Source organism: Mesoplodon densirostris, chromosome 9 (genome assembly GCF_025265405.1).
Source record: "Mesoplodon densirostris isolate mMesDen1 chromosome 9, mMesDen1 primary haplotype, whole genome shotgun sequence".
Taxonomy (NCBI): domain Eukaryota; kingdom Metazoa; phylum Chordata; class Mammalia; order Artiodactyla; family Ziphiidae; genus Mesoplodon; species Mesoplodon densirostris.
Window position 1 is genome coordinate 17,252,399 of NC_082669.1, and position 24,767 is coordinate 17,277,165.

Below are 24,767 nucleotides of genomic sequence, written 5' to 3' on the forward strand. Positions count from 1 at the left end.
CGAACCCGTGTGCCCTGCCTCGGCAGGCGGACTCTCAACCACTGCGCCACCAAGGAAGCCCCTGAACCAATCCATGTTTTAATTTAGGTGGAAACATTCCCAGAGCTGGCGGGCCGGAAAGCACAGGAGTTGACTACAGTGGTATTTCAGGACACCAAAGAGAAGGCAAGAGCCTTCTGTGCCCGCCGTCCAGAGCACGGAAAGCCCGAGCCCTCGAGTCACTGCCGGTGCTCTACTGTCAGGAGCTGCTGACGAGCCCATCACCCACAGAGGCTGTCTCAAATCCTCACACTCTTTTAAAGTTCCCTTCCCCACTCCTGCCCCCTTCACTCTCAGCAGAGGACCCCACGTTCCATGTATCTCAGGGAGACAGAGACCAGGCCACCAGGTGAGAGCACCGGCGTCTTCAGGTGTCTCCTCCCGCTCTCCCTCAAACACAGCGACGCCTCACCGCCACTAGTGAAGTCGCGGAGAGATGTTCTCACCCTGCCTTTACTACGACATCACGCCACTGTCCCAGGGTCAGTGAAGGAAAGGACCGGAAAATCCATTAAGGATGCAACCGGGAGCTCAATCCCGACATTATCTCAAATGAATCAGAGGAGGGGTGGGAAAGGAGCCAGATGGCAGGTGACTGTGGAGCGAAGAGGAGGCGCCACCTCAACTTCTTTATGAAAAGATGGGAAAAGTACAAATACATGCATTTGTTTTCAGTGGGGACAGCAAGCACAGATGACTTTGTTTTTCATGACAAAATTAACATAGGGTAAACCGTACATATTCAAAATGTACAAGTTTTAACAGGTGACTGTTAAAACCCGTGAAACCATCACCACGTTCAAGATAATGAACATCTGCATCACCCCCCGAGTTTCCTCCTGCCCCTTTATTTCTCTCTCCCACCACTCCTCACCTCAGGTGGTGCATGAGGACAGAAGCCTGAGTTTGTCCGACTTCCTCCTTTCCCTCTGACCTTCACTGAACTGACTGGGTTCAGACCCCCGTCCTCCGCCCCAGAACATGGCAGTAGCCCCGATCTCCGTTCCATCCTTCTTGCTCACCGACAACCCCTAAGCCTGTCCCTACACACAACTCCCCCTGTTTAGATTCAGGTCAAGTCCAAGATCCTAACGTGACCCCCAGGGCCCTTCCGGATCTGGATCGTGCCTACCCTTCAAGCCTTATTTCCTGTTAAGCTCCCACCAAACTCAAACACCTGCCAGGTACCAAATATGCTATGCTCCCCAAATCCTTTCCAGTGTCTTTTCACAAGCTGTTTTCTTGGTGTGGAACCAACAAGCCTAGACCCTCCCAGCCCTAGGAAACTCCTACCCATCCTTCTGGAATCTAGACCAGTGATTCTCAACCAGGGGCTATTCTGCCCTTCAAGGGACATTTAGAAATGTCTGGTGACATTTTTGTTTGTCACAATGCTGACATCAGTAGAGGGAATGCTACTGACATCTACTGGGTGGAGACCAGGGCTGCTGCTAAACGTCCTACAATGCACGGGACGGCCCCTACAACAAAGAAGTACCCAGTCCGAAATGCCAGCAGTGAAGAGGCAGAGAAGCCCTCATCCAGATGCCATTTTCTGTGGAAACCTCCCCGGCCTGCCCCCCACAGTGAGCGCCAAGCTCTGTCGTCAGGTCTACCCTAATACCCCCAATATACCTCTATTTTAGCATTTATCTCACTGTGCGATAAGTTCTGATTTATTTTTCTCTCTGCCATCTTTTTCATCTGTGTATCTCCAGTGTGTAACAAAAGACCTCATTCACTGTTCTGTAATTTTAAATAACTTGTATTTAATAATGAATGAAAAAGAGAGAGAAAGGAGAGAAAGAGGAACTTATTCTCTCGACTCTACCACAAAAATCCTTTAAAAATTACTGCAAAACATTTTTGCTGTAAAAACATTAGAAAATACAGATAAGGAAGAAGAAAAAAACAAATAGAAAAGCAACCTTTTGAACAGGCAGAGGCACCATCTAAAGACGGAAGAGATAAACTCCACAAAGCACATCCAAGAACTCTGAAAGGTGGTGCTATGAGTTTTGCAGTATGAATCCTGACATGTACTCACTACTTACTTGAGAACAGCAATCTCTTGAACGGTTATGGCCCTTTTATCTTTGGTTCCCATGTAGGAGAATATGTTTGGCTTGACTCTGATAAGACAAAAACAAAATCATCTGAAGTCGCATACCATTAGGAAATCATGCTTCTCATAATTTAAGATTTAAAATAAATACACTTAAAACCGTAACGGAATAAGAGAAGAGTAAGGACAAACTTTATTTTAAAATATACCCAGGAAAACATAAATTAGTGTGCAAGCTAAGAAAGTAAATGATCCCTGAACAATTGTAAAGCAATTATACTTAAAGGTGTTTAAAAAAAAATGATGCCTGAACAACCCCCTCCTTAGCTATGTGTGACTTAAAAATTTGTCTTTAATTTAATTGTTGGCCACATTGGGTCTTCATTGCTGCACGTGGGCTTTCTCTAGTTGCAGTGAGCAGGGGCTACTCTTTGTTGCGGTGCATGGGCTTCTCACTGTGATGGCTTCTCTTGTTGCGGAGCATGGGCTCTAGGCACGCAGGCTCAGTAGTTGTGGCGCGCGGGCTTAGTTGCTCCGCGGCATGTGGGATCTTCCCGGACCAGGGCTCGAACCCACATCCCCTGCACTGGCAGGCGGATTCTTAACCACCAGCGCCACCAGGGAAGTCCAGCTGTGTGTGACTCAGAACATTTGTACTAGCCAGCAACAGAGAAGGAAGTAATGCACTTCCTGTTGATTACATGCAATTCATTAATTACATAACTGTGAAGGTAAAGAAAAATCCATTCTAGATGTATCATGTACCACTTCAAACATTTGATACCTTCAATTTCAAAAAAGTTAATAGTACTGTGGATTTTCCATAAATTCATGCTATTTCTTTGTATAAAAGCCAAATGCTAAAACAAGGATCAGAATAGTTTTAATATGAAGATATAAGTAAGCCAGTTAACCAAGAAGAATTTTATAAAAGCTGCTCCACACGAACAGGAAAGAAACGGGAAGAATTTCTTGAACTCTGAGCAATCCCAACTCCAGATCTCAGAGGAGCTCCCTCCCCAGCTGCCTACTCTCCCGGGTTCAGGTACAGACAAGGAATCAGAGAGAGCTGGCAACTAGAGTAAAGTAAAATGCCACTTCCAATGGTCCTGTGTCCTATGGACTAAACTGTGCTCCCTTAAAATTCCTAGGTTGAGGCTTTGACAGCTAGTACCTCGGAACGCAAGGGTATTTGGAGATAGAGCCTTTAAAGAGGTGATTAAGTTAAAATGAGGCCCTAATCCAATTAGACTCATGTCCTAATATAAGGAGAGGAAACGTGGACACACAGAGTGACTCCGGGACAGACACACTCAGAGGGAAGACCATGAGAGAACACAGAGGAGGTGGCCATCTGCAAGCCAAGGGGAGGCCTCAGAAAAAAACAAACCCGCCAACACCCTGAGCTTGGGGCTTCCAGCCTTCGGACTGTGGGAAAATGAATGTGTCTTATTTAAGCCACCCAGCCCGTGGTATCCGGTCAAGGCAGCCACAGCAAACTAACACACTGTGTGCTGTGTTTAAACTGGGTTAAATATGTATCAGAAAGCAAATTTCCATGCATACAGATTTGCTATGGTACCTGTACCCATTTCCAAAAATAAAATGGCACCTGGCTCATCCTCAGAGACCCGAACTCTACTATATTTGCATTCCTGTGAGAAAATCTGACTGGTGTCAGGTTTCCAATCTAGTCTATCTCCTGGAGTTCAGAGTTTATGGTTTAGTAGCAGACCTCTGCAACCATATCAAAGTGTAGGCTTTCAGGGAAGAAAGTTAATTTTTATTTTCATCTAGGTGAACAAGTAACTCTCAACTATATGTAAACCACTTACTTAAAGAATTTTCATTTTGACTCACTGGCAATATGCAAGGAGGTTAAAAAAATTAATTCAACTATTGTCTAAGAAAACTATAATTGGGAATTCCCTGGCAGTCCAGTGGTTAGGACTCGGCGCTTTCACTGCTGTGGCCCAGGTTCAATCCCTGGTCAGGGAACTAGGATCCTGCAAGCCACGCAGTGCAGCCAAAAAAAAACCTCCCAAAACAAACAAACAAAAAACCCACTATAATTAGGAGGCACATTTGCTACCTATTTGCCTATTTTCCCACTCCTTTTTCATCAGCATGGAAAGAGGAAAATACACTTCTGTGTTTTGATTTTGTATGGAAAAAAGAACAAAATACTAACCTTAAATATTTAGACAGTAGATTAATAGCATCCATGGTGTCTTTGTTTTCCTTGTACAGTACGAAGTGGCAGTAACTTCCCCTAGATTTTGGCCAAGAATGTTTTCTTGGATCTTAAAAAAAAAAAAATTAACTATTATATACACCATAATAAAAGTTAGCTGAGTTCTTATGAAACCCCACAAGATCATTTTTGCTAGAGAACCTTTGAGAGAGAAATCAGATCTAGTCTGACAAGAAATATGGGTTAAGTGGTTATACCTTGTGGTCTACAGTTATTAAACTTTCTGAGATTGGATACTTATATGTCTGTATTTAAAATCAAAATCGAGAAATGCAGGTGGTGTGACAAATGACTAAACCTAACCAGCAATCTTCACACAGAGAAACACAGAGGGGTCCACCATTCCCCAGTGGCTTACTTTACAAGCATGTGTCTGAAAGGGAGCCGCCTGGCCCTCCAGAACGTATGCAGGCCAGAGGGAAACAGCAGTCATGGCAGAGCCTACAAGCTTTGCCTCATCTCCCCAGTCAGGTGTTCGCACAACAGGCTGGATGCCTTAGCAGGGTTGGGGATAAAGCCTGTGAGGAGCTGCCTCAGTGACAAGTTTAGATTTTCCAAAGGCCACTTCCATCACAGAAGTTTAGCTAATACTAGATGGTTTGCAAAGGTCTACTGGACAGAGAGAGCGGCTGGCATTCAATACCTAATTGTCATTCTTGGGGCAAGAGGAGACTTTAAAAATTAAGTCAGGTTAAATATTAACTTCTGAGCCACTGTTACGTCGATTGCTCAACTTTTTAGAAATTGGCCAACATTTCGAGACTTTGGAAAATCTGACTTTTAAAACTGTTCTTCCAAACGAACATTAAAATTACACTACAATCAAGAAACATATATTTAAACAATATTAAGATTTTGACTTCAGTTGCCCAAAGAGTGTTCTGAAAAATTAACACTTTGGGAAAAATGTGTAAGCCACAACTGCACGTCCCAAATGTTGTACAATAATGTTTGTGAGTCTTGTGTGACACACAGCTGCAGCTGTTATTTGAACGCATCTAATTCAGTTGATTTCTGTAACTCTATGAAAGAAAGACTGAGAAAAAATATTTCATATAATCCCCAGAAGTCTTCTTTTAAAAATGTTCCTTTGTCTTTGTCCCTTTAGCATGAACTCATGAATCCTTCATCTTCAAAGACATAAGAAACTTCTGATACTAAAGTTACTTGTACACCTGCCTTTGTCAAGGCAAAAAGCACTGCTTCCTAGGTTAGGGATATAACCTACAATGTAAAGAACAAATTGACCAATAAGCTGTCTTGGAAAACTGCCATAGCATGTATGCTTAAAGTATTACAGAAAAAGCACTGCGAGTATTTCTTGGGCTCTTGGTGTGAATTCCTCACAACTCATCCTCAGAAAATTGTGAACAGGGATATTATTTTTGGTTTTCCTTCCAGCTCCCTACATTTAAGCAAAATTGTCTATACTTAGCACTTGTGACAAAAATCATTGGCATTTCATTTTATCTACATGAAACGCCAACCGCTCTTACCTGCTGCAGCTCTGACCTCTGTCCAAATGCACAGCATAAAGAGCACAAGAGAGCAGTATTTAATTTATAATAATAGTAAAGTGCCTTAGAAGTGAACATGCAAATGATCGCATGGAAAGTTTCTACTGAGGACTCCTACAGCGCCTGGTGGTTATGTGGTGGGTTAACAGCCATTTAGACATTAACAATGGAATGTCGCAGAGGCAAACAGTGAACAAGCAGAAAACTCACCGACAGGTCCAGGCCTCCCTGTCTCAATCCCCTCACAGTGGCCTGTCCACTCACACTCAAAAGCTGCACTGTCTGTGCCCACAGGATGTAGCAAAAGGTGTAAGACTGGATGCAAAATGCCTCCCCATCCAGAGATTTGTTTTCTTAAATATGGGAGGATGTGTACCAAAACGCTATTTGTGATTATCTTTCGGTTGTGAGACTGCAAGTAATGACTGTTTTGCATTGTGCTTTTCTGTGTTTTAGGAGTTTCCTGCACTGATTTTTTATTTGAAAGTAATGCAAAAAATTATTATGGAAAACAGTTCTCAAACTGGTAGATTAAAACAGATTTAAGAGACTTACCCACCAAATGCAATGTTCTGACCTTGTTTGTATCATGATTTAAACAAGTCATCTGTATGCAAAAGGCATTTCTGAGACAATCAGAGAAAAACTGAACATGCACAGGGTATGAGCTATTAAGAAATTATTGTTGATTTTGTGGGGATGTGATAATGATTAAGGGTTTTAGTTCTTATCTGTCAGATACATACTGAAGTATTTATGAGTGAAATGAAGTACTACATAGAATTTTCTTTAAAAACACTCCAACAAAGGAAAAAAAAGTGGGAGGAAGAGGTCAAACAAAACAACAGAACATTAATAATACTGAAGATGGTTGATGGGTACACAGGGGTTCAGCATACTACTTCCTTTATTTGTCTGCATGTCTGAAAATGTCCATAATAAAAAGCTTTAAAAATTTTGTGATAAAAATTGATGAAGTGTAGCTACATTTTCTTCTAACTACCCTTTCAGTACGTTCAAAATTAACTATAGTGGCAAGAAATAAATGAAACAACAAGACTGAAAAACTAAATGCTATTACACCTTAAGAGAAACCATGACAACTGATATGAGTTTGGCTCACAAGCATGCATCTTTTATTAGCAAATCCAAGCAGTGAGCATGCATTCAATTATCTCCTCTGCAAGTAACAGACATAAGGATTCTTTTTCCAAGGGCACTCAGTACACAGACTAGTAATAAGCATATGCATTGATTAACTGGGAATGTTTTGAATAATGGACAATCGGTGAGTCTCAACTTATTTTGGGGAATTTGTTTGACTTCATAAAACTTCAAATCCTTGGAATGCTAGGTAGCATAGATGGTAGCTTTACAATTTAAGTGAATTTAAAATAACTTTCAAATATTTTGGAGACACTCTGATTTAAAATACAAATGCAAAGAATTCTCAGGCTAGGAAGCAACCTTCTGATGGTCTAATATGGCAGCCCCAGGAGAGGAGAAACAGAAACCAGATAAAAAAAGAAAACCACGTTCAGGAAGATTCATGTATTGAGCACAGAGATCCTCATGAATAAAGAAGGAAACATGTTTGTAGCTCGAGAAAGATGACAGGATGGGTAGCATGCAGAACGTTCTTTCCTTCTTATTCAGGTCCATGTCCCCTGCTGGACCTGCACACCCAGCCTGCAGCTTCCCCAGGGGTTCTGCTCCAGCCATCATCAGCCCCCTCCCTCTCCACTGGCTCTTTCCCGTCAGCATATCAATAGGTTCAGGGCTCCTGCATTTTCAAAGTCGAGCCTACGTCTCCCTCTCCTTAACCATGTTCCTTTCCTTTCTCCTTCTCTTTACCATGTATTTATCGTCTTCCATCTCAACCTACTGTGTAAACTCCTTCATCCAGGTATGCCTCCTGGAAACCATTCATTTCGCACAGTATGGAGAATCTCTACATACTACATGGCACAAAAAATTTTTTTAACTTAAATCTTGAAAAAGGTTTTTTTGGGGGCTTCCCTGGTGGCACAGTGGTTGGGGGTCCACCTGCCGATGCAGGGGACGCGGGTTCGCGCCCCGGTCCGGGAGGATCCCACATGCCGTGGAGCGGCTGGGCCCGTGAGCCATGGCCGCTGAGCCTGCGCATCCGGAGCCTGTGCTCCGCAACGGGAGAGGCCACAACAGGGAGAGGCCCGCGTACCGCACAAAAACAAACAAACAAACAAAAAGTTTTGGGGGATGTATACTATCTATCTCAAAATATAAGTTTATTTACCTGAGTATATGGTTTATGATAATTATGATATTTTCAGAAGAATACCATATGTATGCTTTAGTAGGTAAATCAGTATGCCCTGTCTATCAGACTGGATTAACACACAAAATAACATCTGAGTTAAAACAGTTGATAATTTGTGTTTGGCCACCATGATTTCAAATCTACCACACCCGTGTTTTAGGGTGCATGGCCCTATCTGAGGTAAAGAATGTTGCAAATCTGCTAGGACTTCCCTGATGGCGCAGTGGTTAAGAATCAGCCTGCCAATGAAAGGGACATGGATTCAAGTCCTGCTCCAGGAAGATCCCACATGCTGCGGAGCACCTAAGCCTGTGCGCCACAACTACTGATCCTGCGCGCTAGAGCAGGCAAGCCATGACTAATGAGCCCGCATGCCACAACTACTGAAGCCCACAGGCCTAGAGCCCGTGCTCTGCAACAAGAGAAGCCACCACAGTGAAAAGCCCGCGAACCGCAATGTAGAGTAGCCCCCCACTTGCTGCAACTAGAGAAAGCCCGCGCACAGCAACTAAGACCCAATGCAGGGACTTCCCTAGTGGCGCAGTGATTAAGAATCTGCCTGCCAATGCAGGGGACATGGATTCAAGCCCTGCTCCGGGAAGATCCCACATGCCATGGAGCAACTAAGCCCGTGCACTACAGCTACTAAGCCTGTGCTCTAGACCCCATGAGCCACAACTACTGAGCCCGCATGCCACAACTACTGAAGCCCACGTGCCTAGAGCCCGTGCTCTGCAACAGAGAAGCCACCGCAATGAGAAGCTCACGCACCGCAACAAAGAGTAGCCCCTGCTCGCCTCAACTAGAGAAAGCCCACGCACAGCAACAAAGACCCAACACAGCCAAAAATAAAATTAATTAATTAATTAAAAAAAAAAAGACTCGGGCTTCCCTTGTGGCGCAGTGGTTGAGAGTCCGCCTGCCGATGCAGGGGACACGGGTTCGTGCCCCGGTCCGGGAAGATCCCACATGCCGCAGAGCGGCTGGGCACGTGAGCCATGGCCACTAAGCCTGCACGTCCGGAGCCTGTGCTCCGCAACGAGAGAGGCCACAACAGTGAGAGGCCCGCGTACCGCAAAAAAAGAAAAGAAAAGAAAAAAAAAGATCCAAATGCAGCCAAAAATAAATAAAATTAAAAACTTTTAAAAAAAAGATTAAAAAAAAAATGTTGGAAATCTGGTAGATAATGCATGACCCCCCAGTAACAATTTATGTCAGGGTCTGGTAGTGAGGGAGCTCTAAAAACATTCTATCTTAGCTTTGCAATGAAGCTTTAAAAGTTAATCCATTCAAATGCTTAGCGAGGTGGCCCAGGAGGATGAGCTGTCACTGGTATTGTATTCTGTTTGCAGAGGCACAAACAGCCGTCTTCAGGCACCAGCTCTCCCTACTTTCTGAATGCTGTTTACTTTAGGCCACTCCCAGTTTGCAGGGGGGGAGGGGGGGCCAGATCTGTAGAAGATACTCATAGGCTCTCAGGTGCCCATCTGGGTCCATGAGGAGGTGGGCAGGAACACACAGATGGCAGACCTCTAGTCCATCTCTGACTAAACGCCACAGCCCCTCGAGCCCAAGAGGTCGAGATCTCCGTCCCAGCACTGATTCAAGTGGACCTGCCTTCATGCTTTTTACAGTGAGAAATTCATACTTTACTGAAGATGTGAGAAGGGAAATGGGTGGGGGGGCGGTGTTCATGTCACACAGAGCTCAGCACCTCCCCTGGAAAACACGGAAATTTTTTATTTGGAATAAAAAGAAAGGTGGGTGTGGAATAAGCACAGAAAATACAGATAAAGACAGAACACGAGAGATATGGAACCACTCACTTGAGTGGGCAACTGTACTGTACTGGCCCCCTTGGCCTGCAAATGCCATCACAAAAATGCTTAGGTCATCCTCTAAGATAGAACAATCATTGCCAAGAAGTAACCAGTCAAAAAACTAGAAAAAAAATTGCCTTTTCCAATCTGCTTCCTCGTGACCAGTCGTCAGAATGAGACCCTGCCTCTTCCTCTTGCCTTTGCAAGAGGGTAGCTGACCAACGAGGACTACATCTCTATAAAGAACACCTCCCTAGCAGCCCTTCTCAACCTGGGCTCCTCAAGAGAATGAAGACTGAATGCACCAAGGCATCTGCTTTATGTAGGAAGTCACCTTCTCTCCTCCACAGCTAGATGAGTTACCAGCTACATGCCAATTGTGGGAGAATAGAAAAAAACAGCCATTCACATCATTTCCCACTGGGCTTAATTCGCCTGGACAACCCTGGCTGCAGAAAAGCTATCAAGGTTATATTTTATTCTGTGACTCAGACATCAAAGAAACATCTAGTACCCAAGCCGTTAAGACTGTGGATTGAGAAATGATTAACCATTTGTGCCCTCCATCATTATAGGTCACGATAAAAATAAAAATAATTAGCAAAATTTCTATCTTACCAAATAAGGTACAACAAAATAAGTATTGAATTCCAACTCAGACCTATGCTAGGGGCCTAGGACCGTGCTGTCTAATACAGCAGGTACAACCCACATGTGGGTACTAATCCCTTGAAATGTGATTGGTCCAAATTGACACTGTCATAAATATACACTGAATTTGAAAGGTTTAACGTCAATAACACAGAATATTTAATATACAATTTTTCATGAATTATATGCTGGAATTATAATTTTGTGTGTATATTTGTTTAAATAAATTAACAAAGTTAATTAAAAAACAAAAACAACCACCAAAGAAAAACTCGTGCCCTCAAGCAGTCCCAGACATATTCCCTCACTGCCCTTTCTGGAATCCACTGAGAAGTGACGTCCGGCCTCCATCCTCTCCTCCCCACGGCTCAAGGTTTCTCACTTCTATGTCACTAAGCAGACTTACTGATTTGATGACATGAGTTTCTCAGGCACAGCTAAACCTTATTTCTGCTCCCATTTTTCTCACACCCTCTCCTTTCACTAGAACCAACTATGGTTGACAATTAAGGCTTCATCCACTCACAGCATTAACCGAAGAGAATACTGACAAAGCACTGATGGCTTGAACGCTCTTTTGTTATATACAATCATCGAGTTTTACTCCAACAAATATACCTAGAAATAACTCCTCACTAACAGGTGTCATTGATGGTAGGGGAGAAGGTGAGGAAACCATTTTGCCTTCTGTAATTCTCATTACCATTTTATCTGCTGATTTGACAGGTAAAAGAAGAAAAATTACCCAATTTTTCTTAAGGTTATGTGCAAACAGAAATCTTCATGGCTGGAGAAAACAGAACATAAATATCAACAGGATGCACTGACAACCACACCCATTTCAAATGAATGCTACTCAGTGAAAGACGGCCTTGGGCTAAGGGGTGGTTTTCTATATATCCCACGTTTTTATGTGCAGTGAAGAAGGTACTCACGGTTGGAAAGCAGCAGCACTTTGAACAGAGGGACTTTGCAGAATATGCCGCTGGGATAGGTGACAGCGGTTTCTGTTCATCTGACAGCTTCCTTACCTCCATTAAGAGCACAGAATGAGCAACATCCTTCCGTTTTCTTCTTGAACTGCCACTCAGCCTGTTCTGCTCTTCAGGGAACGTGTCCAATTCCTAAGACTCTCTCTCAGGCACCACTATCATCTCAGCAAACCCGTACTCACATATAAGACCTACTGTCCCCTTACCAGACACAGTCTGCAGGATTGCTCTGGCATCTGAAATGATATTATTCACCTTCTTTGAAGGAATGACATGATCAATATCCTTCTCTGAACAACCGCAAAAGGACCCTTGAACATGAACAGTCAGAGAGGAGGAGGAGACGGAAGAAATGCCGAGTCATTAGTATACTTACTTGCCAGAGCCTTTTTTCCAGCTGCATGATAGGCTACAATATATTTCTTCCCCTCTCTATCCTCTGTTTTTGTTTCTAATCCTGGAAACAGAGATTTAATCGCTTGATGGATGACGGTTCTTTTCTCTTTGGTGTCCTCAATAACCTATTAAAAACACAGATAATGAAACTACTAATTTGACAAACATTAAATAAGGAAATAATACTAAGGAATTAGTAAAAACACTACTCATCTTAATAATGATGTGAAGTAACCAAAGTACAGGGGTATGATTTCAAAAGTCTTTTTTTCAATTAATTTTTTTAAATTGAATATAGTTGATTTACAATGTTTCAGGTGTACAGCAAAGTGATTCAGTTATACATATATATATATATTCTTTTTCAGATTCTTTTCCATTATGGTTTGTTACAAGATACTGAACATAATTCCCTGTGCTATACAGTAGGTCCTTGTTGTTTATCTATTTTATATACAGTGGTGTGTATCTTTTAATCCCAAATTCCTAATTTATCCTCCCTCCCCCCTTTCCCCTTTGGTAACCATAAGTTTGCTCTCTATGTCTGTGAGTCTGCTTCTATTTTGTAAATAAGTTCATTTGTATCATATTTTAGACTCCACATATAAATGATATCACATTTATGTCTTTCACTGTCTTATTTCATTTAGTATAATCATCTCTAGGTCCATCCATGTTGCTGCAAATGGCATTATTTCATTCTTTTTTATGCTGAGTAATATTCCACCGTACATATGTACCACATCTTCTTTACCCATTCATCTTTCAATGGACATTTAGGTTGCTTTCCTATCAGAAATCTTTTAGAGCTTCAAAATATTGCAAATCCTAAGGGCCCATTTGGGACTTCCCTGGTGGCGCGGTGGTTAAGAATCCATGTGCCAATGCAGGGGACACGGATTCGATCCCTGGTCCAGGAAGATCCCACATGCCGTGGAGCAACTAAGCCCGTGCGCCACAACTACTGAGGCTTCACCCTAGAGCCAGCGAGCCACAACTACTGAAGCCCGCGTTACCTAGATCCCGTGCTCCAAGATGAGAAGCCACCGCAACGAGAAGCCCATGAACCACAACATAGAGTAGCCCCTGCTCGCCACAAGGAGAGAAAGCCTGCGCGCAGCAGCGAAGACCCAACGCAGCCAAAAACAAACAAACAAAACAGCCCATTTATTGACCTTGTACAGCCGCCAGGCGCTGTACCAATCACTTCACCATCACTGTCTTAACTTAATCCCAATCAGCTCCCTATCATGCCACCAGTGTATCTACTTAAGAGATGAGGAAAGTGAGGCTGAGAGAAGTGAAGGAATGTGTCTAAGATTATAGAGCTGCAGGGTGGCAGAACCAGATTTGAAATTCAGGCTGTCTGACTCCAGAGCCACCCATCACAGATGCTCCTGCCCAGGGACTCGGCTGAACAATGAATACCTCAGGGCTCACAGATGGAAAAGCGGGTAAGCTGGGTCTTTGGGGATGTCAGAAACTCAATTCCCCGGTTAGTCAAGTCTACCACTGCCTCCAATGAATCCTGTTCTAGACTGAGTAACTGTATGATGACATTCTAGTACATCTGTTCACAAGAAAAATCTACACCCAGAAAATGTAACTTATTAGTTACACAACTGTTTTTCAATTTCTGAGCATGTCTTACGCTGAGAAATACATTTCATACTTGGAATCAATAGCCAGCAATATGTATGTGTTTGCTCCTTATTAAAAATCTAACAACAACAAAAAAAAATTTACAGAACAGTATTTATCCTTACGATGTGCAATACACTGTTACTTTCTATTTTATTTTATTACATTTAAAAAATGTTGGTGAACAAGAACTGGTTCTTTAAAAGGGTAAACAAAAATCGACAAACCTCTGGCCACACTCACCAAATAAACAAAATAAGAAACGAATGAGGAGAAATAACAACCGAAACCACAGAAATATAGAAAACCTTAAGAAAATACTATGAACAATTATATACCAAGAAATTCACCAACCTAGAAGAAATGGACAAGTCTCTAGAAACATACAGCCCACCAAAACTGAATCAAGAAGAAATAGGTAATTTGAACAGACCAATCACTAGAAGTGAAATAGAATCTGTAATAAAAAAAACTCCCTGCACACAAAGGTCCAGGACCAGATGGCTTCACTGGGGAACTCTACCAAACATACAAAGAACAACTTATACGAATCCTTCTCAAACTCTTCCAAAAGACTGAGGAGGAGGGAACACTCCCAAAGTCATTCTATGAAGCCACCATCACCCCATACCAAAACCAGACACAGTCACTATCAAAAAAAAATAATATCTTTGATGCAAAAATTCTTAACAAAATATTAGCAAACTGAATCCAACAAGAAATAAAAAAGATTATATATTATGATCAAGTTGGATTCATCCCAGGGTCACAAGGATGGTTCAACCTATGCAAATAAATCAATATGAGAGACTTTCCATTGCAGGGGACAAAGGTCGATCCCTAATTGGGGAACTAAGATTCCACATGCCACATGGCGCAACCAAAAAAAAAAAATTCAATGTGACATCAACAAAAGAAAAGACAAAAACCACATGATCATCTCAATAGATGCAGAAAAAGCATTTGATAAAATTCAACAACCATTCATGATGAAAACTCTTATCAAAGTGGGTATAGAGGGAACAAAGCTCAACATAATAAAAGCTATTTATGACAAACCCAGAGCCAACCTAATACTCAAAAGTGAAAAGCTGAAAGCCTACCCACTAAAATCTGGAACAAGGATGCCCGCTCCCACCACTTCTATCCAACATAGTATTGGAAATCCTAGCCACAGCAATCAGACAAGAAAAAGAAATAAAAGGTATCCAAATTGGAAGGGAAGGGGTAAAACTGTCATTATATGGAGATTACATGATTTTATATACAGACAACCCTAAAGACTCCACACAAAAACTACTAGAACTGATAAATGCATTCAGCAAGGTAGCAGGATACAAGATTAACATACAGAAATCAGTTGCATTTCTTTACACTAACAATGAAATATGAGAAAGGGAAAGCAAAAAGACAATCCTCTTAAAAAGCGCATCAAAAAAAAAAAAAACCAAAAAAACCAAAAACTGGGAATTCCCTGGCGGTCCAGTAGTTAGGACTCAGTGCTTTCACTGTTATGGTCCCAGGTTCAATTCCCAGTCAGGGAACTTAGATCCTACAAGCTGCACAGTGCAGTGAAAAAAAAAAACAAACCTGAGGAATAAACCTGACCAACAAGGTAAAAGCCTCACATGCTGAGAATTATAAAACATTGATAAAGGAAACTGAAGATGATGCAAAGAAATGGAAAGATACCCCATGTTCTTGGATTGGAAGAATTAATACTGTTAAAAATGGCCATACTACCCAAAGCAATCTATAGATTTAATGTGACCCCTATCAAATTACCCATGACATTTTTCACAGCACTAGAACAAATAATCCTAAAATTTATAAGACGCAAAATTTCCAAAGGAATTCCGAGGAGAAAGAACAAAGCTGGAGGCATAACCCCCCCAGACTTCAAACAATATTACAAAGCTACAGTAAAACAGTGTGGTATTGGCACAAAAACAGACGCATGGATAAATGGAACAGAATAGAGAGCCCAGAAATAAACCCACACACCTATGGCTGATTAATCTTTGACAAAAGAGGCAAGAATATACAATGGGAAAAAGTCTTTTCAGCAAGTGGTGCTGGTAAAGTTGGAGAGCCGCATGTAAATCAACAAAGTTAGAACACTCTCTCATACCATACACAAAAATAAACTCAAAATGGCTTAAAGACTTAAATATAAGACGTGACACCATAAAGCTAGAAGAGAACATAGGCAAAACATTCTCTGACATAAATTGTAGCAATGTTTTCTTAGGTCAGTCTCCCAAGCCAATACATATAAAAGCAAAAATAAGCAAATAGGATCTGATCAAACTTGTAAGCTTTTGCACAGCAAAGAAAACTAAAATGAAAAAACAACCTACCAACTGGGAGAAAATATATGCAAATGATGTGACTAACAACGGATTAATTTCCAAAATATACAAACAGCTCATATAGATCAACATCAAAAAAAAAAAAAAAACCCAAACAACCTAGTCAAAAAATGGGCAGAAGACCTAAACAGACATTTCTCCAAAGAAGGTAATACAGATGGCAAATAGGCACATGAAAAGATGTTCAACAATGTTAATTTCTAGAGAAGTGCAAATCAAAACCACAATGAGGTACCACCTCACACTGGTCAGAATGGCCATCATTAAAAAGTCTACAAATAACAAATGATGGAGAGGGTGTGGAGGAAAGGGAACACTTCGACACTGTTGGTGGGAATGTAAATTGGTGAAGCCACTATGGAAAACAGTCTGAAGGTTCCTCAAAAAACTAAAAATAGGGGCTTCCCTGGTGGCGCAGTGGTTGAGAGTCCGCCTGCCGATGCAGGGGACACGGGTTCGTGCCCCGATCCCGGAGGATCCCACATGCCGCGGAGCGGCTGGGCCCGCGAGCCATGGCCGCGGAGCCTGTGTGTCCGGAGCCTGTGCTCCGCAACGGGAGAGGCCACAGCAGTGAGAGGCCCGCGTACAACAACAACAACAACAAAAAAAAAAAAAAAAAAAAAAACTAAAAATAGAATTGCCATATGATCTAGCAATCTCACTCCTGGGCATATATTCAGACAAAACTATAATTTGAAAAGATACATGCGCCCTAATGTTCGCAACAGCACTATTCGCAATAGCAAAGACATGGAAACAACCATAATGTCCATCGACAGATGAATGGATAAAGACAATGTGGTACATATAATATATACAAGGTAATATTACTGAACCATAAAAAAGAAGGAAATAATGCCATTTGCAGTAACATGGATGGACCTAGGGATTATCATACTAAGTGAATTAAGTCAGACAGAGAAGGACAAATACCATATAATATCACTTATATGTGCAGTCTAAAATATGATACAAATGAAGAACTTATTTACAAAATAGAAACAGACTCACACACAAAGAGAACAAACTTACGGTGACCAAAGGAGAAAGGGGATGGGGGAGGAATAAATTAGGAGTCTGGGATTAACAGATACAAACTACCATATATAAAGTACATAAACAACAAGGTCCTACTATATAGCACAGGGAACTATCAATATATTCAGTATCTTGTAATAAACCTTAATGGAAAAGACTATGGAAAAAGAAAAAAAATATATATATATATAAACTGCATCACTTTGCTGTACACCAGAAACTAACACAACACTGTAAATCAACTATACTTCAATTAAAAAAGAAATGTTGGTTAAGATACACTAAATTGGGGCTTCCCTGGTGGCACAGTGGTTGAGAGTCCGCCTGCCGATGCAGGGGACGTGGGTTTGTGCCCCGGTCCGGGAGGATCCCACATGCCGCGGAGCGGCTGGGCCCGTGAGCCATGGCCGCTGAGCCTGCGCGTCCAGAGCCTGTGCTCCGCAATGGGAGAGGCCACAGCGGTGAGAGGCCCGCGTACCACCAAAAAAAAAAAAAAAAAAAAAAAAGATACACTAAATTGATTTCATGACCCACTGATGGACTGCAACCTGCAAGCTAAGATGTAATGTAACTACTACTAGCTAAACCTAACAATATTCTAGCAAAATAAAAGTACACTATAATTATAGATAAGTGACATTTTCATATCAAAAAGTGAGCCAGGGAATTCCCTGGAGATCCAGTGGTTAGGATACTGTGCTCCCACTGCTGGGGGCCTGGGTTCAATCCCTGGTGGGGGAACTAAGATCCCGCAAGCGGCACAGTGCAGCACGCCCCACCCCCCACCAAAAAAGTGAGTCTAGATCTAGAATTCACTGAAAGCAATGAGCTGGAATCATAGTTAGTGTGTATGAATGAATACATATTCAGACCTCAAAAATTCACAAAGTCCATCCTCCTGTTTTTTAGATGAGGACACTTGTCCATGGTTAATACTCTTTAAGGTAAAAGCTTTCAGTAGATGGCGTAACTATAATTCTTAAGGTGACAGTAAATCTTGCCATCTCTGTAGGAAAAGTGTATTTTGGGGCTGAGATATGTAACTGCATCGCACAAGCAAGGGAAGCCTGGATCATCCTCCTAGACTGCTCTCAAAACCAATTCTTAGGAATTTTCTCCTTGGCATTGCTGGACATTTTGTCTACGAGTAAATTCAGTACTTAAAGATCCCTAAGATTTTAACAGTACATATTTTTGAGAAATTTTGGTGGGGAGAAGAGGCGATGAGGGTTGGAGGCAAATACTAAATTCTGAAAAGTTACAGTAAACTTTTTTTACCTGGGAGCAATGGAAGGAGAAATTTCAAACAACCCCAAATCCAGCAAGTCACCAAAATATAGTACAAAAGGAATTTAATAAACTTTAAATTCTATTAATCTTGTGCTTCAAGATTCTTAAAATCTTGTAACATATTTGCTTTGCTATAGAGATCACCTAGAGCTGATCTGTTCCATATGGTAATCACTAGCCACACGTAGCAACTGAGCACTTGAAGTGTGGCTAGTCTGAACAGAGATGTGCTACCAGTATAAAATAACACTGGATTCTGAAGACTTAGTAGGAAAAAAGAAAGTAAAACATGTCATTAGTAATTTTTTAAATATTGATTACTTATTGAAATATTTTGGGTAAATAAAATATACTGTCAAAATTATTTGCCTGTTTGTTTTTACTTTTACATTTTTTTTTTTGAAGATTTAAAATTAAAAACATGGCTCGCATCACAGTTCCACTGGACAGGGCACTCCCCTGGCCGTCCAGTGGTTAAGACTGCACTTCCAGTGCAGGGGGAGCAGCTTCGATCCCTGGTCAGGGAACTAAGATCCCACATGCCATGCGGCACAGACAAAAAAATGAAACAAAACAAACAAAAACAAACAACCAAACAAAAACAAAAAAAATCCACCACAATTCCACTGGATAGCACTAATCGAGAATAAAATTTTCATAACGAAAAGCTTTCTAAAAGGCATTTACTGTTCTATTTAGTAGCTGAGCTCTCTTTTTCTTGAATAGCAGAAGTAGACTCAAGATGAGCAAAGCAATGCTCCCTTACCTCCTTCCCCCAACTACTCCCCCTCCCAGAGTCCAATTTGAGACCAGGAGGCCTTTTGAGCCAGGGCTTCCCTACCAGGACCACTGTCAGGCTGCAATAGTCCTTTGCAGCAGACACTGTGTGATATAACGGTCACTTTGCAGTTCTAAACAACAGATTTCTTTGTTGATTTGTGGTCACATAAAAATTTTTTTAAGCAGAAACATAACCTTTTTTGGGGGGGGCGGGGGGCCATAGCTTATCTGGATCCTCGTTATCTGCCACTGATAAAAACATTTTTAGTGCCCTGCACTTTTAGATCAAAAAGGGCAAAGCCAACCTTTTGTTAACTACTGTAATTTTTCCAAAAGACATTTATTAACATCCACCCAACAAGAAGCAATTAAAACCCTGGGGACTTCCCTGGTGGCCCAGTGGGTAAGATTCCGCGCTCCCAACGTAGGGGGTCAGAGTTTGACCCCCGGCCGGGGAAGTAGACCCTACATGCGTGCCGCAACTAAAAGTCCACATGCCACAACTAAGAAGTCCACACGCGGCAACTACAGATCCCGCATGCCACAACTAAGAACCGGTGCAGCCAAAATAAATAAAAAAATAAAATTTAAAAAAATAATAATAAAACCCTAAAAAACCTTTTCATATGTTTTTGTGCTACTTACCTCGATGGCAACACTGGTTTCCTTATTTTTAAAAAGCTGGAGCTCTTCTAAACGCTGCTTTTCTTCAGCTGTTAAAACCGTAAATATATCTTCTGAAGGATCCTTTAAAATAACCAAGAGAACTCCCAGTGAGTCACACACAGAATTCGAGGCTGTCAAAGCTCTATATTTCTATGATCTCCAGGAAAGGCTATTTTTATTCAGAAGGTGACTTCCGCTAGAGAGCTGCTCTTACCTCTTCATCTACTGGGACAGACAAGTCACTCAAATGGCTGATCCGTCCATTTTTTCCTATTTCGTGAACAATGAAGTCAGAATATCTGAGGAAAAGAAAACGCAGACTCTCAGAGCATTAACATTTTGCTGCCTATTAATTTTAGGAGAAAGTTTCTCAACCGTAAGCCTTATCATTGTGCAACAGGGATTAAAAATAAAAACCTTCAGTGCAAAGTCACGGAGTTATTTTTTTCTGGTTTCACAATGAATTCTAAGCCACACCTTGGCTTGGTACCAGAATGTACAGAAAAGACCCTCTGAACTTCTAGAATATTCTTCCAGAAACATGCCTAAATCAAAGCTTATTAATGTTGCCCTATGAGTATACAGTCCATTCTAAAGTAAATCACAAAACACAGTAAATTTAATCAAATCAGAAGCCTGTATATCTACCGTGAACCACCCGGAAGCTTACCTTTATGCTAAATACTTTACAGACATTATTTAAAATACTCTCAACAACCTTCAGGTAGAATTATGATCCAATTTTGGACAAGGATACTGAAGCTCAGAGGAGTTAAGTAACTATGAAGTGGCTGAACTGGATTCACACCCAGATCCACCTGGCTCCAAAGACCACCTTCTTTCTCCTGCCGATGTGGCCCATTCAGGTGAAAGAGTTTAAGATTTTAAGATCAATTCCAGGGAAAACTTGAAACCATTTAAAGTAATATATTCTAAGGAAATAAACAGCACCCGTTCACATATTAACAAGGGATGCCACAGGGAAACGGTTATTTAGTCATTTTATCTTCAAATAGTCTCGTTTACGCATCCAGGCAGCTTTCCTTCATCCTAATTCCTTATTGACCATCAGTGTGAACGATCCTTGGGGACAGAAAGCTAAATGGCAAAAAGGACTGCTGATTTCTTTCTGAGGAAAAGAACGAATATACCTAAAAATAGCTTGACATAAACGGAACGTACCTTTCTTTTAAGATCCCTGAGAATCCTCGGTGAGAACTTACGAACTTGGTGATGCCTACGTCCAGCTCGGTGAGCCCGTGCTTCATCATGTTCGCGAAGCTCTCTGTCTCTTCCTCCTCCTCCCCCTCCTCCGAAAGGCCATCGTCCTCCCCCTCCTCCTCCGACTGAGGGTCAGAATTCTTCTGACCCTCTCCGGCCGTCTCGGGTGGCCCAGGCACCTTTTCACTGCTGGGCAGAGAGTTGTTCTCTCGCCCGTCTTGACCTCTGGTCGGACAGCATTCTGAGATCTTCTGTCTCTTTGCCTCGCCTGGGGCCACACTGCCATTGTCTTCGACGGCAACGGACCCCCGTTTCAATGACACACCTGTCATGTCTGTCATCTCCATTTTCAAGGATGCAGGAAAACATTTAAGAGAACCTTTTAGAAGCAAGAAAGAGCAGGCAGTAATGATCACTTCAATAAAGAACTGGGTTTCCGCACATAGAGGCACGTTTAACTTTGTCCCTAGGGTCCTAAATATCGTTTATGAAAATAATTCTCCCAGATATACTTTTAGTGGCATGGAAAAATGGCACAGTATTTCTGCAGGGAATTTGACAGCAAAAGCCTTAAAAATATGGATGCCTCTTGACCCAGAAATACTACGTTCAGGGATGATCATCCTAAGAAAATAATTAAGAAAGTGCTTAAAGTTTTAACTGTAAGGATGCTCCTTACAGTGCTTTTACATTAACAAAAAGTTAAGAACAATGACATCGAGTTACATAAACTGAACAACATGTAGAAACAATGTGAAAAGAAACTGGGAAAGGTAGTTACTTCTAGGAGAGTGTGTAGGTGGCTGCGGAGAGCAGGGAGACTTGTTTTTACTGAATACCACAGTTGTAGCATCTGAGTTTTGTTTCACGTATATTGTTATCTTTTAGAAAAGCTGATGAAAAGTATATAAGTAAATTTACTAACATGAGTCATTTACTAATATGACTCATACCATGTCATATTTTTTTAAAAAGCAAGGAGAATGGGGAGTTCTTTAATGAGTATAGAGTTTCAGTATTGCAAGATGAAAAAGAGCTCTACATATTGGTTGCACAATGTGTATGTACTTAACACTAATGAACTGCACACTTAAAAATGGTTAGGATGATGTTATGTGTATTTTGCCACAATTAAAAAAATACAGATTATCATTTAACTGGCCCATACACAATGTACCAAGCAAAAGTCTAGGAAGCCATACGCACTTCCCAGTATGGAGCACACATTTATCTAAGACCACAAGTGCCTGTCTAATTTGATCTTATTTGATGCTCTTGGTGAAATAAGGATAAAGCTTCTTTCTATATTACCTATATAGGGAAATGCTAAAATGAACATACGAACTTGGTAAACATATTATAAAGAACATAAATGAGCAGAATATTCTAGTTCTCCAAGGCTTGGTTAATAAGAAGCCCACCTACAGAAGCATCTACAGTAGAATAATAATGATGAACTAAAATTTAAGAATCCGTATTTGATCTTGCCTCATTGTCAAAAGTCAAGAATGGAAAGAAAAGTGAAAAGTGAAAGGCTACAAAAACAAAAGAAGGGGGGAGTAGAGAAAAATGTCAGTAAAAACAACTTCCTTTGAAAGACAAAAAAAAAAAAAGAAAGAAAATGGAAGAAACCAAGAAATGGGAACTGAAGTAGACTATAACTAGTTATACAAAATTATCTCTAATCCAAGTAAGAAAGCACTTATTCTTTATGTGTTCTAAGCAAGGTACAGTAAAAGAGAATGCTACTTTATGAGATGCTGATGGTGTTTCATTCTCATTTTGTATCAACAAAACTGCCCTCAGAGCCTGCACACCAGTGACGGAGGCAGGCAGGGCCCAGGGCTTCCTTGAGACATGGGAACACACAGAAGACCTCAGGGGGCACTGGCGTGAGGGGGTCTTAGAAGGCCGCTTCCTAATGGAAGACTAGATGCGAACACCCGAGTGAAGCTTTGGGGAACGAGTGAGAGAGAGGCTGTGCAAAAAGCGGGAGGACGGTGGTACAGCACGTGCAGAGGCACGGGAGAGCACGGAGCGCTGGAGGAAGCCCCCGAGCTCACCACGCGCCACGAGGGTAAAACTCACACGCAGAGAACCTGCACTTAAAGCTGGGGAGCTGGCGGAAGCCACACCAAGCTGAACTGAGGGAATTACATCCGAAAAAACAAGTCGTCACCTGATTCATAAGTCAGAGAGATGTCGTGGTATCCCTTCGAAGAGAAAAACCGGGGTTAGGCTGGGAGATGAGGTAAGATGGCAACTGAGGTAAGAAATTGGTACAACCTGATCTAAGGCTGAGGCAAAGGTGACAGAAAGGAGGGGTGGATTCAGGGACATTTAAGAGGTGGTGCGGACGGGACTGGCTGACAAATGTGAGAGGAAAGAGGAAATACTACAGGATGACTGAGGTTTTCTGTCTTGGGGAATTGAGAGGATAGGGGGAGCTCTTCCTGACACGGGGACCCTAGGAAGAGGCACGGTGGGTAGGAGGGATATAAGCACACGTACAGTCCTGCGGTGTTGCTGGCACCTGGGGGACATCCCATGGCCACTTATTACACTGTGTCACAAATATTCTTACCCCCAAACCCACAATGGCTCCCCGATGCCCCAAGGGCGGTGTGGACCTCAACCAGGGGCTGGACACGTCCTGTGAGCAGCTGATGTGGAACCGCGGGCTCCAGAGGGAGCAGCATCACTGCGGAAGTGCCTGCACGAGGCCAAGAAGGCACGGCACCCCCAGAGAGGCCCCAGGTGGTGAAGAAGCACCCGCGCCACGTGACCACCCTGCCCGAGATGGTGGGCAGCGTGGTGGGCATCTACGACGGCAAGACCTTCAACCAGGCAGGAATCAGCCTGGGATGATGGGCCACTACCTAGGCGAGTTCTCAACCACCTACAACCCAGCACTGGGGCCACCCGCGCCTCCTGGTTCATCCCCCTCAAGCAGCCTGCTGGCCACTAAAGACACAGACATCTCTAGAAAAAAACAAAAACAAAAAACCCTCACAACGTTCCCGGCTGGCACGACAGGATCTACCGGCAGGTCCCGATACCCTTCTTGAGGTGAGAACAGGAGAGCACGGCCAGTGACAGCCACATCCGCAGCTGGGCTCACACTCCATGGTCTGCAGGACGTCCACCTCCTTCCCAGGACGCAGAGAACTCCCCAGCCTCCCTCTCAACAACGTGATGGCCATAAGCCTGGATGGAAACACCAGTGACCTCCTCCGCTCCATCCTTCTGCTCCGGCACCATCCACCATCCAGCACCACGTGCCACTATCCTCCACACAGGCCTCCGACGACTGAGGCCCAGCCCGCACAGGTGCCCACTCCCAGCCTGACCATTCACGAGCTCTCTCTTGTGGGAGGTCCTCCACACCTGTCTCAGCCCTGGGCTCCCTTGTCCTCTGAGACTCATCTGAAGACCGCGAGCCCTGACTCCCATGCCTTCCTCTCTGTTAAGTCCATGTCTTCCCATTTCACCTCCCTTCATCTGCACCACCCATGTGGGCACCCACATACCATGCTTTCCCTCACCACCTTCTAGCTGTGTAACTGGTCTGAGTAAATTACTTAATCTCTCCAAGCCTCTGTTCTTCAGCTGTAAAACGGGAATGATATGTGCTTCACATGACTGTCGTGAAGATCAAATGAGATGACAAACACAGAGTGGCTGGTCACAGTAGGAACTAAATAAATGCCAGTCCCCTGCTCTCCC

General features: G+C 42.5%; 1 protein-coding gene across 3 annotated transcripts in view; it reads right to left on the reverse strand.

Annotated features, from left to right (window-relative positions):
* PUS7 (pseudouridine synthase 7) overlaps positions 1–24,767 on the reverse strand; it is a 106,245-nt gene that overhangs the window by 26,663 nt on the left and 54,815 nt on the right. For all 3 annotated transcript variants that reach the window (XM_060107515.1, XM_060107514.1, XM_060107517.1), the window contains exons 2-7: positions 21,003–21,420; positions 20,035–20,119; positions 19,800–19,901; positions 12,014–12,158; positions 4,296–4,407; positions 2,094–2,171 (exon numbers count right to left, since the gene is read on the reverse strand). In XM_060107515.1, coding sequence (XP_059963498.1) covers positions 2,094–2,171; positions 4,296–4,407; positions 12,014–12,158; positions 19,800–19,901; positions 20,035–20,119; positions 21,003–21,420 — 940 coding nt within the window. The remainder of the gene's footprint in view (positions 1–2,093; positions 2,172–4,295; positions 4,408–12,013; positions 12,159–19,799; positions 19,902–20,034; positions 20,120–21,002; positions 21,421–24,767) is intronic.